Raw genomic sequence first — 13,408 nt, 5'->3', positions numbered from 1 at the left:
GGGAGGAAGGAAGGAAGGAAGGAAGGAAGGAAGGAAGGAAGGAAGGAAGGAAGGAAGGAAGGAAGGAAAAAAATTAATGCAAGAGATTTTCCTTCCCAGGGCAATCCAGATTGTCCAATTAATCATACTAACTGGCAAACCTCAGTTAATCTGAAATAATTTCAACCTTCGTATTCCACCAATAGAAATACAGCTGGAGAAATTATCCTCAGAAAAGTTATATGTGAATGGTTACCTTTGTGCATTAATGTCAATAGAAAGCTGCCCTCCAGCTCTTGGCTTAACACCAATCATAACACAAAGCACTTCCATTAATTCTAACCTGGATACAGTCAGTGTGGGCGAAAGATTGATTAAATCATGCAGCATGTCAAATAAAGATGCTATGACTGACTTTTCGCCATTTTGTCAGAAATTGGGTTGCAACTACACAGCAGTGGGATTTGTGCTGTGCCGTGCTGCACACTTTTATTTTTCTTAAAGTAGCTGAGACCCCTGTGCTTGGATGCTTCAATGAATCTCAATTACTTCTGTTTCTGGCAGCTTCCCATCCTTTTTCTAGAATACTGTTATGCTAAGCTTTCCCACAAATACATACATTACGGCCTTTTTGTCATGCCTATTTCAGCAATGAGATACACATTTGGGAGAAAGGCAGGAAACTGATGAAAAATGTAACTCCGGAAGACCATCAGGATATATTCCTGCATTGACATGGTTTTGTGTTTTAAAACATGAGTTGAAAGATACTGTACAGGAAGGAAATAATACTGGAAAGCCACAGAGTGGGAATGAGTGAAGTGTTTTTTCAATGTCAGTTTCTGACATTCCTTTCCCGTCTGTTTCTTACATCTTCCTATCCTTTTGTTTTGCTGATAGAGGAATTTCATTTCTTCAGAAATTTCAAGCAATTATTATTATTATTATTATTATTATTATTATTATTATTATTATTATTATTTATTGGATTTGTATGCCACCCCTCTCCGCAGACTCGGGGCGGCTAACAACAGCAGTAAAACAGTACAACAAAATCCAATACTAAAAAAGCAGTTAAAACCCATTATATAAAAACCAATCATACATACAAAGATACCATACATAAAATTGTAAAGCCCTAGGGGGAAAGTGTATCTTAGTTCCCCCATGCCTGGCGGCAGAGGTGGGTTTTAAGCAGCTTACGAAAGGCAAGGAGGGTGGGGGCAATTCTAATCTCTGGGGGGGAGTTGGTTCCAGAGGGCCGGGGCTCTTCCTCTGGGTCCCGCCAAGTGACATTGTTTGGTTGACGGAACCCGGAGAAGACCCACTCTGTGGGACCTAACTGGTCGCTGGGATTCGTGTGGCAGAAGGTGGTCCCTGAGATATTCTGGCCCGGTACCATGAAGGGCTTTATAGGTCATAACCAACACTTTGAATTGTGACCGGAAACTGATCGGCAACCAATGCAGACTGCAGAGTGTTGGAGAAACATGGGCATATTTGGGAAAGCCCATGATTGCTCTCGCAGCTGCATTCTGCATGATCTGAAGTTTCCGAACACTTTTCAAAGGTAGCCCCATGTAGAGAGTGTAACAGTAGTCGAGCCTCGAGGTGATGAGGGCATGAGTGACTGTGAGTAGTGACTCCCGGTCCAAATAGGGTCGCAACTGGTGCACCAGGCAAACCTGGGCGAACGCCCCCCTCACCAAGCTGAAAGGTGTTTCTCTAATGTGAACTGTGGATCGAGGAGCACGCCCAAGTTGCGAACCCTCTCTGAGGCGATCAATGATTCTCCCCCCAGGGTAATGGACGGACAGATGGAATTGTCCTTGGGAGGCAGGACCCACAGCCACTCCGTCTTGTCTGGAGCGGCACATCCTAATTTTTTCTATTCATTCTGTGTTTTGTAGCAATTCTCCTGTTTCCTTTCCTTTCCTTACTTCCACCTGCTTTCTACGCTCAATGTTTTTTTTTTTGCGTGAAACCTTCTTGTTTTCATAGCCGTGTTATATGTCATGATCTAGTGAACAGCATTCTTGTGGAACAGAGCCAGTTTGGTGTAGCATTTAAAGAAGACACTGGACTAGAAACCAGGGAATTGTGAGTTCTAGTTTGAGTTTAGACACAATGCCAGCTGTGAGTCTGTGTCGCTCACAGGCAAATCACTTCTGAAAATACTGCAAAGGAAACTGTAGGAACTTGTCCAGGCAGTGGGCAGCTGTCAGGCATGAGGTGGAGCCACAAAACCTTGAGAAAAAAGAAATCATGGAACTCATTACATGGATTGGCAGGTTAGATTCCAGAAGTAAATCTCTCCCCAACAGAGCCAAATCTGAGAGTACCAGTGAACCTACAGATATCTCCCTTGCTATGTACCAACTGCTTCTCCTGCTGTTTTTTTGCATTTTGAAAAATTTTTGAAAAAAATGTGGGGAGACAATATACTTCAGGGCAGTTTGATCCCACACCTTCTTCGTTTCCAAAGGGAGCAAACACCTCATTAGATGTCCTAGGACCTAGAAAATAAAAATTTGATCATTTCACATAAAATTAGAAAATAAATTTTGATCATTTCATCCTAGGTCTAACAACCAGAGCAGTGGTAGGTAAAGTTGGCTCTTCTATGACTTGTGGACTTCAACTCCCAGAATTCCTGAGCCAATCATGCTAGCTCAGGAATTCTGGGAGTTGAAGTCCATATGTCATAGAAGAGCCAACTTTGCCTACACCTGACCCAGAGTAAACAGCAAAATATACATGGGAAAAAGTTAGCATCTTGCAGAACAGAAAGTACAGTTAGTGGCAAGTGGATTGCTGATACATCCAAACTTTTGACATATATGTCCCCAAGGGAAGTCACATTGTGGCTGACAATGGCAACACAGCAACCATTAGCAAAAGTCTGCCTATAATGTTTTCTCCAAATCTCAGGTCTTCCTATACAGCCCAACAACACTGTGGCACTGCGAGCTCCTTCGGTAAATCATTATCACCCCTGCCTTCTATTAGTTCCATATCAATACATTTAATGGCAAGAATTTTTTTATTTTTATTTTTAATCTTAAATTTTGTACTTTCCATAGATTTGAACTCAGGATACAGCTTGGTCCATTCACCAAACACCTCTTGCAAATTCTATTAGGAAACTGTACTTTTTAAATGGATAAGAGATCGGTTGCTATCAGCAACGGAGTGGAGATGAACTTGTTGTTGCTTTGTGCTGGTGCCCATGGAAACTCTTAAAATCTTGTCCCTGTAGAGAAGGTGTTTCTCAGAAGGGAGGAAAGCAAGTGTCAGTTGTTGAGGAACTAAGATGGTCTTTCTTCCAGAAAAAAAGAATCTTGCCACAACTGCTCCTATGTCCTATTGCCTGCCTTCTCCCTGCCCATGAGATTTCTAACACTTCTGATGAGGTTCTTTTTAGCTGGATTCTAATGAAGAGGCTTTATTTTCGATGAAGGGATTTCCCTGCCTGCAGATCCTCTGGATGTATGTGAAAAGTGGATAAATATAAGGGAGAAAGGACAAGTGAGGGGAAATAGGTAGAAAGAGAAGAGGGGCTTCTATGTTGAACTTCTATCCATCCGTCCATCCTTCAACTGGCAGAAAATGACACTGTGCAAAAAAATAAAGAGAACACTTAAACAATATAACTCCAAGTCAATCAAACTTCTGTGAAATGAAACTGTCCACGTAGGAAGCAACACTGATTGACAATCAATTTCACACGCTGTTGTGCACATTCAACTTTGTACAGAACAAAATATTCAATGAGAATATTTCATTCATTCAGATCTAGGATGTGTTATTTGAGTGTTCCCTTTATTTTTTTGAGCAGTATATATTACCATGAAATTAGCTGTCTCCATTGCTGTGATCTCTAGCCTGCATCACTTGGCTCCCCTCCAAATTACTACCACTCAGAGTCACCTTCTAGGGCAGTGATGGTGAACCTATGGCATGGCTGCCACAGGTGGCACATAGAGCCATATCTGCTGGCACATGAGCCGCTGCCCTAGCTCAGCTCCAATGTGCATGTGTGTGCCGGCCAGCTGATTTCTGGCTTGCACAGAGGCTTTGGGAGGGCTTTTTTTGGCTTCCAGAGAGCCTCTGGGGAATGGGGGAGGGCATTTTTACCCTTCCCCCAGTTCCAGAGAAGTCTTTGGAGCCTGGGGAGGGCAAAACACAAGCCTACTGGCCCCATCAGACATTGGGAAACAGGCCATTTCTGGCCTCCAGGGGACCTCCATGGGGCAGGGGAAGCTGTTTCACCCTCCCCAGGCATTGAATTATGGGTGTGGGCACTCGCGCATGCATGATAGCGCACGCGCATGCTCTTTTGGCACCCGAGGGGGGGAAAGGTTCACCATCACAGTTATAGGGACAGTTAGGTGGCATAAAAATTTAATTTAAAAATTTAAGGGCAGACTAGATGGACCATGAGGTCTTTTTCTGCCGTCAGACTTCTATGTTTCTATACGTAAAAGAAAATACAAGTGGTCTTTGTTTAATGAACCACTCACATAAAGTCAGGCTTGAACTGATGGCAGCACTGTAGCAGTTACCACCAGATGTTGTACTTATGGCCCATCCTACTGTCATAATCACTATTCACAAAGTTCCCTGCTGGCTTCCCACATGCAAAGTCATTGGGGAAGCCAGAAAAAAAACGTTGTCTTTTCAAATCTTTTCCAATCACACTATTCTCAGATAAAGAGCACTCTTACAGCGGTATCAGCAAAGATGGGTTTCATGTAATTTCCCTACCCATGTGAGTGAGGGCATGCTTGCTTCAGTTACATGTGCACCTTCCGCTTTTCTCATGCACGTGGCTTGTATGCTTGCATGTGACTTGAAAATGCAGCTAAATAGGATGGCATAGCACCAGGGCGGGGGTGTGGGTGTCGGTATTACCAGTTCACCCAAACCTGTACAAACCAGCTGAATACCACCTCTGAGTATCAGTATATTTTCATGGAATAATGAGAGTGCGGTGGTACCTCTACCTAAGAACCACCTGTACTTAAGAACTTTTCTAGATAAGAACCGGGTGTTCAAGACTTTTTTGCCTCTTCTTAAGAATCATTTTCTACTTAATAATAATGATAATAATAATAATAATAATAATAATAATAATAATAATAATAATTTATATTTGTATGCCGCCCCTCTCCGAAGACTTGGGGAACCCAGAAAAATTTCCCAGGAAATTTGAGAGTGGTATGAAGGCCCGGCCGTTTCCTGTCATTCTCCCTGGGTTTCTCTCTCTGGCGCAGTATATGGGAGGTGTATGGCACAGTGTATGAGAGGCAGTCTCATGGCAGATGTATGGGAGGCTCCTCCTCACCGCCTCAGAGTCCCTCTTTTTTTTAAACCTTAAAGTTTTGGATTTTTTTGATTCCCCTCACCTCACCTTCTCCCTTCAGCAGCGACTGTCCTCCTCCTCTTCTTCCTCCTCCTCCTCCCACCCAAATTCTGAGCTTTTATTTCTTTCCTAATGGGTTTGCATTCATTATTTGCTTTTACATGGATTCTTTCAAACTTTTCTACTGAAGAACCTGGTCACGGAACAAATTAAGTTCTTAAGTAGAGGTACCATTGTATAAGGAGGTCACTCAAAGTCATCTGCAGGGAGCACGCTGCACTCCTCTTTACGGATGCAGTCAGACTTTGCCTTCTGCAGGTAAGGACAACCTGAAGGGTCCTAGAGCAACAGAATGCTAAAAATTATTCCTCTTCCCATTGCAGGAAAGAAAAACATCCCTGCCTGCCTCCCCGACATGGACTCCCCAGCTGATAAGGCGACCGTCCAGCAGCCTAGAGGGCTGGATGAGCCCAGCCCAAACTCCAGAATCTGAAGATGGACTTGTCGAAGCCTTTCGAGCAGCCCACATTATGACTCCACCTCCTCCCATGTCTCCATCCTGGAGTGAAAGGTCTCTGTCCCCATTTCGACAGGAGATTGACCAAAAGTCCAACCGACAGATGCAGGTGCTGTTGGCAAGAAATATCATAAATGCTGCCCGGAGGAAGAGCTCTTCTCCCAAACTCACTGGAGTAGAAAACTTCAGGCCCTTCACGCCCCCTGTCACTTGCCCCAATGTGTCATCCACTGGTGGAAGCCCTAAGAACAGGGGTCCTCATTCTCCAAGCCCAATTCAGTCACCCAAGCCGACACGAATGGATGGCTACAGACGTGTCTCCCTCCCCATCTCAGCTTCCCAGTTGCAGGCTAGTGCATCATCAAACAACAGCCCCAGGTTTCTGGGCATCAAATCTCCAAGCCCAGTACAGTCACCAAAAGAAGGGAGGGTGAATGGAAACAAATGCTTCACGCTGCCTAATAGAACTGGAGCATCCCAGTTCATTGCCTCAACAAACCATAATGGCCCAAGTATAATGGGCACCCATTCTCAATCACACAAGGATCCAGAGCCACTTCAAAAACCTACAATCGTGGATATCCATAAGGCGTTCACATTGCCAGCAAACACCAGTGGGATATTATATACCAGTCCAAAAAACCTGGATGCTTCTTCTCCCACTCTCCAAAGTCCCATGATGACAACATGGTCCCCAGTGAAGCGGTCCACTTCTATGTCCCCCACCAACTCAGAGGCATCTGTGGACTCTGATTGCTCTGGGGTCAAGTCACCTAGCATCCGCAGCTTCAATATTTGTCCACGAGGCTGGAATGGCAGCCTGAGGCTGAAACGGGATAGCCTCGCATCGGAAGCATCCTGTACCTCTTAAACACCGACCAAGAGATGTGAACCAAAAAAAAAAAGTTGTGAAAACTGTTGCCAAAGTATTTATGCAGGTCCTTACATGCATAATCCTGCCAACCTAATTAAGTTTTAGGAGGAAGACATTCATCTGCGAAGATGTGGTAACATCTTCTCTCCAAGTTTTCCACTTCTTGGGGACTTTGTAAGAAAAAAATTCACGAGAAACTTTTCTCATACAAAAGAGAAGTGTGATTCAGCTTCTATTCCTGTAGGGCATCCATATCCACAGGATCTTTGTTGGCTTCCTTCTCTCTTGGGAGACACGCTTGACTTTCCCAGGTTTCTCTTTCTCAGCTGGACTGGAGACGTGATGATTTCTTGGCTTGGGGAAGGTTAAGACAGCATCTTACTGATTTTATTCCTTCTGAGAAATATCCTGCAGGACACAGAGCCCATGAAGAATACTCAATGACTCTTAATTAGGGGACAATAGGAGAGGAAAGCCAGCCTTAAGTCCACGGTTCACTTAAAACAATTAAGTCCATGTTTCACATAAAACAATTGCCATTGGTTTATGTCTACTTTGAGAGATGCTCTTCAGTTGGCTTCCACTCCAACATCCTGGAGGAAAAAGAAGAAACCGGGGGGGGGGGGAATATGAGCCAGAAGCCCATTCAGAAGTTGGTGGTGGTGCTTCATCTGCACAGCATAATTTTCCTCCAAACATAAAAGTTGACTTTATATAAATCAAATGAAAGAAGGATGTCCTCTGGATTCTTGGAGCTGAATTACAAGAGGATGAAGGACCAATTGAAGCTACAATCCAAGCACTCCTGCATTCACATTAGAAGATACCATGCAGGAACATGAAACGTTGGAACTTCGAAGCTTTCTGGAAATGCCACCAAAGCCAGTCAGTCTGGGATTGTGACAGTAAGGATCCACATGGGTTTTGTAGATAGCATGCAGCAATTGAGGCCTGTTCCCAGAAGGTACCCAGATGACCTCAGGACTCATGTCATGATTTCAGGATTGCCCAGTGAGCAAGGATTCTGGTCCTGCCAGTCACCAGGAGAGAGCTCTTCTGATCTCTTCTACTGCTTTCTAGTTTACCAGAGAGGCAAAATGTCCCTCTGGGGAGGATATTCACAACATGTCTTGGTTAGTAAGCCCCAAATAATGCCTCTTCTGCCACCTCTTCTTTCAGCAACTGGAGGAAGCTGCTTTCAGGTGCTTCTTGCATAACAGTTGGAAACAACAGGTGGAGAAGTGAGCTCCACCTCTACAAGGGGTCAGGAGCAATATCCAACAGTAGGGAAGGTCAACAGAGCTGTTCCCTAACACAGCCACGTATCAGAAATTTCATTGGTCACTTGTATTTTCACCTGTATCTCAACCCTAGACATACAGGCCAGAACACAAAGGCTGAAGTAGTGTCCCTACCTAGGTGGGAAAGATTTGTGTTTAAAATAACATTCCACACTGCAAAAGGAAAAGTGAGGAGTTATTATCTAAAGCACACAAAGGTACCAAGATATACATAAGTCAGGCAGGCGGATATGGATCAACTATCTCAGGTCCCTATCCTTGAGGACTGCCTATAGGAGTAAATAGCAGACAAACCCAATAGGCTACATTCCCTTTCCTCTTTGCTTCATCCCCCAGTACTGTACCTCATAGCAACATCTACAAGGCATAGTCCTATGTCTGGTAGCAATATCTATCTATATATACCAGTTGTATCACCCAACAAAACTTCTGACCTACTTCTGCTGAGCAGCAAAGGAAAACACACCTCAATATCATCATTGCCTTTATTGTTTGGCATCCAGAATGAAGGACCTCCTGAAATGGTAGGCACGCATATACATACAGGTTTCTTTTTTTTTCCAGACTTAAAAGTGATCTCTATAACTGGCTGCATTCATTACTCTCAGCCACAAAGCAGGGTCGGTGGTTGACCCCAGAACAACAACTTATTCTTTGCTGCACCTTGCCATAATCCTGCAGAGTAGAAGTGATCTCTTCCCATTGAACAAAATAATTTAGACAAGTCAAAAGAAAGACAGAGGGGAGAATAGTTCAGACAGATTTTTCTGCATGATCGTCCCATGCTTATCCTGCCTTCTCCAGCCATAGGAATAGAATAGGAGGTTGGTCTGCAGTATTTGCATCCATAATCTCAGGTGGAGAATTCCAGGCAGTGTGTTCTGTGAACTGGAGCCTAGCCAATGTGAGTAAAGTGAGCCCTGTGTTTGCAAAATACCCTCCTCCCATGGTTTCCCTTTACCTCTCAGTTCTGGGCCCCATATGCCTTGCCCATTTTCTCTCTTGCTTCTCTGCTGTGTGATAGGGTGTCATCTAGCTAATACATCAGCTGGCCTTGGCAAGGACCAGGTCGTATCGGGTATTTCCCTGCTTGCCCTTGATTCAGCAGTGGCCCTCTATTTTTATCCTGTAACCTTTAAAGACGAGAACACTTATTTGATATTAATTCAATATGAATAATTGGGGCCACCCCCGTCTTTGTTTTCTTCTGATCATGCATAGCTGATGTAGGAGATCAGATGGAGGAGGCTCCAAGCTGTGGGTGCCTTGGAAACATACCAGAATAAACTCAGCCATGCTTATCAAATAGCCCTTATATTCAGCAGTATAAGTTTTCCACAGGGAGATTTTGACCAACAGGGCGTTGCTTCTGGTTCGGCCCAGTTCCATGAACCACTAGCGCCAGTAACAGGAAGCTCCGCCCGCCCACCCAGGATGCACAAGCATGAACGCAAACATGCAAACTGGTAGTAAAGAGTTTTAGAACCACTACTGAGTTTGACATTTTCCTTTTAGGGGTCAGGAGAAGTGGGACAGTAGGGCTGAGTTGATCTACCCATGCTGCTGAAGTCTTCTGAAACTCAAGGCCTTCAGTTTGACTTTATATCATATATAGAGTAAAAGAAGCAGGGGGGAAATGGGATTGCTATGCCAGGTATTTTCAGAAATATGGAATGAGTAAGGGAAGAAATTCTTTAGCAGAAATGTTTAGCTTGCAGTGAATTTAACTGAATTTAAACATGCCTGGGATAAACATATATCCACCCTAAGATAAAATGCAGGAAATAGTATAAGGGCAGGCTAGATGGACCATGAGGTCTTTTTCTGCCGTCAATCTTCTATGTATCTAAATTCAGTCTCGGTGTCTCCCGGTCAGGTGGTGAAAGAGACCAGTTTGAAGTGCTAGAGAGCAACCATCAGTCTCTGAGGTTCTTCCCCAGCATATTGCCTTCTGACGTGTTGGACCTCAACTCTTTCCATTCTCAGCCCATCTCATGTTAAAAGGGACATGGTTGAGGAAGATTTTTGTAAATAATCATGGGCTTGGAAAGTGCACATATGAAGGGGAGGTTGTTGGAATATAAGTCTTATACAAGTCATTCAGTCCTAGCGCCAGGGTGGGTTCCTACTGGTTTGGTCTGGTAAGAGTGCTCTGGTAGTGGCCCTCTGATGGTGCAATTTTAGCACCATAATAATAATACTAATAATTTATTGGATTTGTATGCCGCCCCTCTCCGCAGACTCGGGGCGGCTAACAACAATAATAAACACAACATGTACAATCCAATAATAAAAAACAACTAAAACCCCTATTATAAAACCAAACATACACACAAACATACCATGCATAACTTGTAATGGCCTAGGGGGAAGGGCTATCTCAACTCCCCCATGCCTGGCTGTATAAATGAGTCTTGAGTAGTTTACGAAAGACAGGGAGGGTGGGGGCAGTTCTAATCTCCGGGGGGAGTTGGTTCCAGAGGGTCGGGGCTGCCACAGAGAAGACTCTTCCCCTGGGGCCCGCCAAATGACATTGTTTAGTCGACGGGACCCGGAGGCCAACTCTGTGGGACCTTATCGGTCGCTGGGATTCGTGCGGTAGCAGGCGGTTCTGGAGGTAATCTGGTCCAATGCCATGTAGGGCTTTAAAGGTCATGACCAACACTTGGCTCTGGTGCTATCTGTGCTGGTCTGTACACGCCACTATTCTTTTTGGTAATTTTTGACGATTTTTTTTTTTTGGCACTCTGAGCATGCACGGAAGCAAAATCATTCCTCTGAGCATGCACAGAAATGAAATCACGCAAGGTAAAAGGAACCCACCTCTACTTAGTGCCCTTACTCTTCTCAACCCAAGGTAGAAGCAGTCAGACAACTTACATCTAGACTTCCTTCCTTCCATCTTTTAGATTACTGATGGCAACAGAACAGATGCATTGACCACAGAGCAAAATGCTTGTTCTGGAAAGACCCATCTTCTACTTTGACTAAGTAGAGTGGAAGATTTTTTTTAAAAAAGTTGCATCGCTACAAAATAGTTGGCACCCTATCACTGCTTGTTTCTTTTACTTTGCTCCTGCTGCACTTTCTCTGGAGAAATGGAAAAGGAGAGGAGAGAATTGCACACTGAACCCTGCCACCAGGACACTGCTGTGATGGTCAAGCCAAAGTGATCTATTTCATCCAGAAGGCAGGGAACACATGGGACATCAAGGTGTCATTTTCAGATAGCATTAGGAGATCAGCCAACATGTCCTTTAGAGAAACAGAAAGGGAGGGGTGGGGAGGAGGGAAGATGGCAAGAAAAAGGGCCGATGGCGCCCTCTAGGGCTCCGTGGTACCGATTGCAAGGTTTTGTCCTAAGAGCAAAAGGAAAATAAATCTGCCCCTGAGAATGCAAGGCATAAAAGTAAAACGGTTTTTGTTTTTATACTTCTTGTGGCAGAGGGAAGGCTCCGACTAAGTCAGTTGGGAAGATCTCAGTTAGCAAGATGAAGGAGATGCTGCATGTCAAGGGTAAGAGAAGGTGTTCAAAAGAGAGACCGAGAAGGCTATTAAGGATTTCCTGACGTAGGAAATCACTGCTGCTGCTGATCACAGCTTATTATGGAAGGAAAAACATGAAACTAGCCTCAAGAATTCTAGCTTCCTATTTTATTCCAGGATCAAAGCCCCATTTTCCCTTTAAGTGAAGGATTGGTAAAAAGGCAGCCACCAGGCTCCTAAATATTGACAGTGCTTAAAAAAAAAAATCTCTGTGTCTTCAGACTCTGTGTGTAAATAGCAGCTGTGACTTCTGCTACGATGACTCTGCAACAATGCACACCCGTATAACTATTTCCACATTGCTAAGTGGATGGATGCAGTTTGATAGCATATTATGATACCTTTAGCCCTTTGCTTATTTTCTATTATGGGACCAACTCATTTATCAGACATGCCTTATTTCACAGAAATATATCCCACATGTTAAGGACACATTGAATATTTGTATCTTCCCTTCCCAGCTAACTTATAGTGCAATCTTATACATATCGTCTCAGAAGCCCCCTTCCCGCTCCTGTAAGTATATAAGATTCCATTCTGCAAAAGTCATCCTCCACCACTACTACCCCTGTCTCTAAAGGAAAGGCTCATACCTACTTGCACATAACTGAACTCAGTTTCCGCTGTAAGAAACTGCTAGAAATCCCCAGGGCAGGATTTACTGCTCTGTTTTCATGAAGAAAATTGTTTCCTGGTTTAGATCTGTCTATACAACGAAGGTGCAGCTTCAATTCATGCCACAGTTTTTCCAGGGTTATCTTCCACAGAACAATGCACCAAAGGATGGAGGCATGTTTACACTGATTCTAACATGCCGATGGGCTAAATTCCTCAGGATCACAGAAGAAATGAGCCGTTGGAAAAAATGTAGTTAACTAAGGCTGCAATTCTGTACAGGTAGTCCTCAGCTGGCCTTGTTTTGCCACTATTCACCAGCAATGATGGTGATGAAAAAGTAACTTTATGATCAATCCTGGCATTGATTGACCTTTTCAAATCTGTAAAGCGAAAGAACGTGAAAGTAAGATTGTAAGCAAAGTTGCAGTTCTACTTACTGTCCACTTTGCCTAATGGCCAAGTTGCTAGTCCCAGTTGTGATATATAAACAAGATCTACCTATAGACACTTTGCTGGGAGCAAAGCTCTTTGAAAACCAAATGTCTTAATGCAAAGAAACAAATGTAAAATTGTACCACAAATATTGAAAATGATGTACTTAGAAGCCTTGGGGGCAATTCACACTTTTTTTTTTTACTTGTGAGTCATCTTATCTCTGAATGTATCATTGAGAACATGTACGGCTTGCTGTATCCCTTCACTTGATACTGTTTGCATCAACACCGTGTCATAAACCTATATAAAAGCTCCAAAATAAATCAGACATTAGCCCATATAGCCTGGTTTTCAATCATGCATTATTTTGGAATTAAACTCTTTGTTATGCTGAAATACACTCACCTTTGTCATGTCCAGTTGTGATCCATACTCATAGGAAACCATGTAGGAAGGGGAAGAATGAAACTTTTTAAATGGCAGTCATTCAACTAAACATCTGGAAGCCTGAAATAGTAATAAGATGGCAATACTGTATACAGACTACAAAAGCCAGGATGAATGAGAAGTTTCTACGTTGCTGTACTGCCATCTAGGCATCATCTGGGGATTTGCAGGTCAAACACTCAACCCTAAATAAGATAACCAATCTGATGTAATGGTAAGGCACCAGGTTAGAAATTGAAAGACCAGGAGTTTTAGTCTGGCTTTAGATGCAAAGCCAGTGGGGATGACTAGTTACACCTTCTCAGCTTTAGAAAAGAGACAATGGC

General features: G+C 43.6%; 1 protein-coding gene across 1 annotated transcript in view; it reads left to right on the top strand.

Moving 5' to 3' along the window:
* The window catches only part of SYNPO (synaptopodin), a 240,520-nt gene extending 227,543 nt beyond the window's left edge, over window positions 1–12,977 (top strand). The window contains exon 5 of the mRNA XM_070739062.1: window positions 5,728–12,977. Within this exon, the coding sequence (XP_070595163.1) occupies window positions 5,728–6,732 (1,005 nt within the window). The 3' untranslated portion in view covers window positions 6,733–12,977. The remainder of the gene's footprint in view (window positions 1–5,727) is intronic.
* Window positions 12,978–13,408: the final 431 nt, after the last annotated feature.

Source organism: Erythrolamprus reginae, chromosome 2, assembly GCF_031021105.1.
Source record: "Erythrolamprus reginae isolate rEryReg1 chromosome 2, rEryReg1.hap1, whole genome shotgun sequence".
NCBI lineage: Eukaryota > Metazoa > Chordata > Lepidosauria > Squamata > Dipsadidae > Erythrolamprus > Erythrolamprus reginae.
Note: the sequence above shows the minus strand (reverse complement) of the source record. Positions and strands in the feature narration are given on the sequence as shown.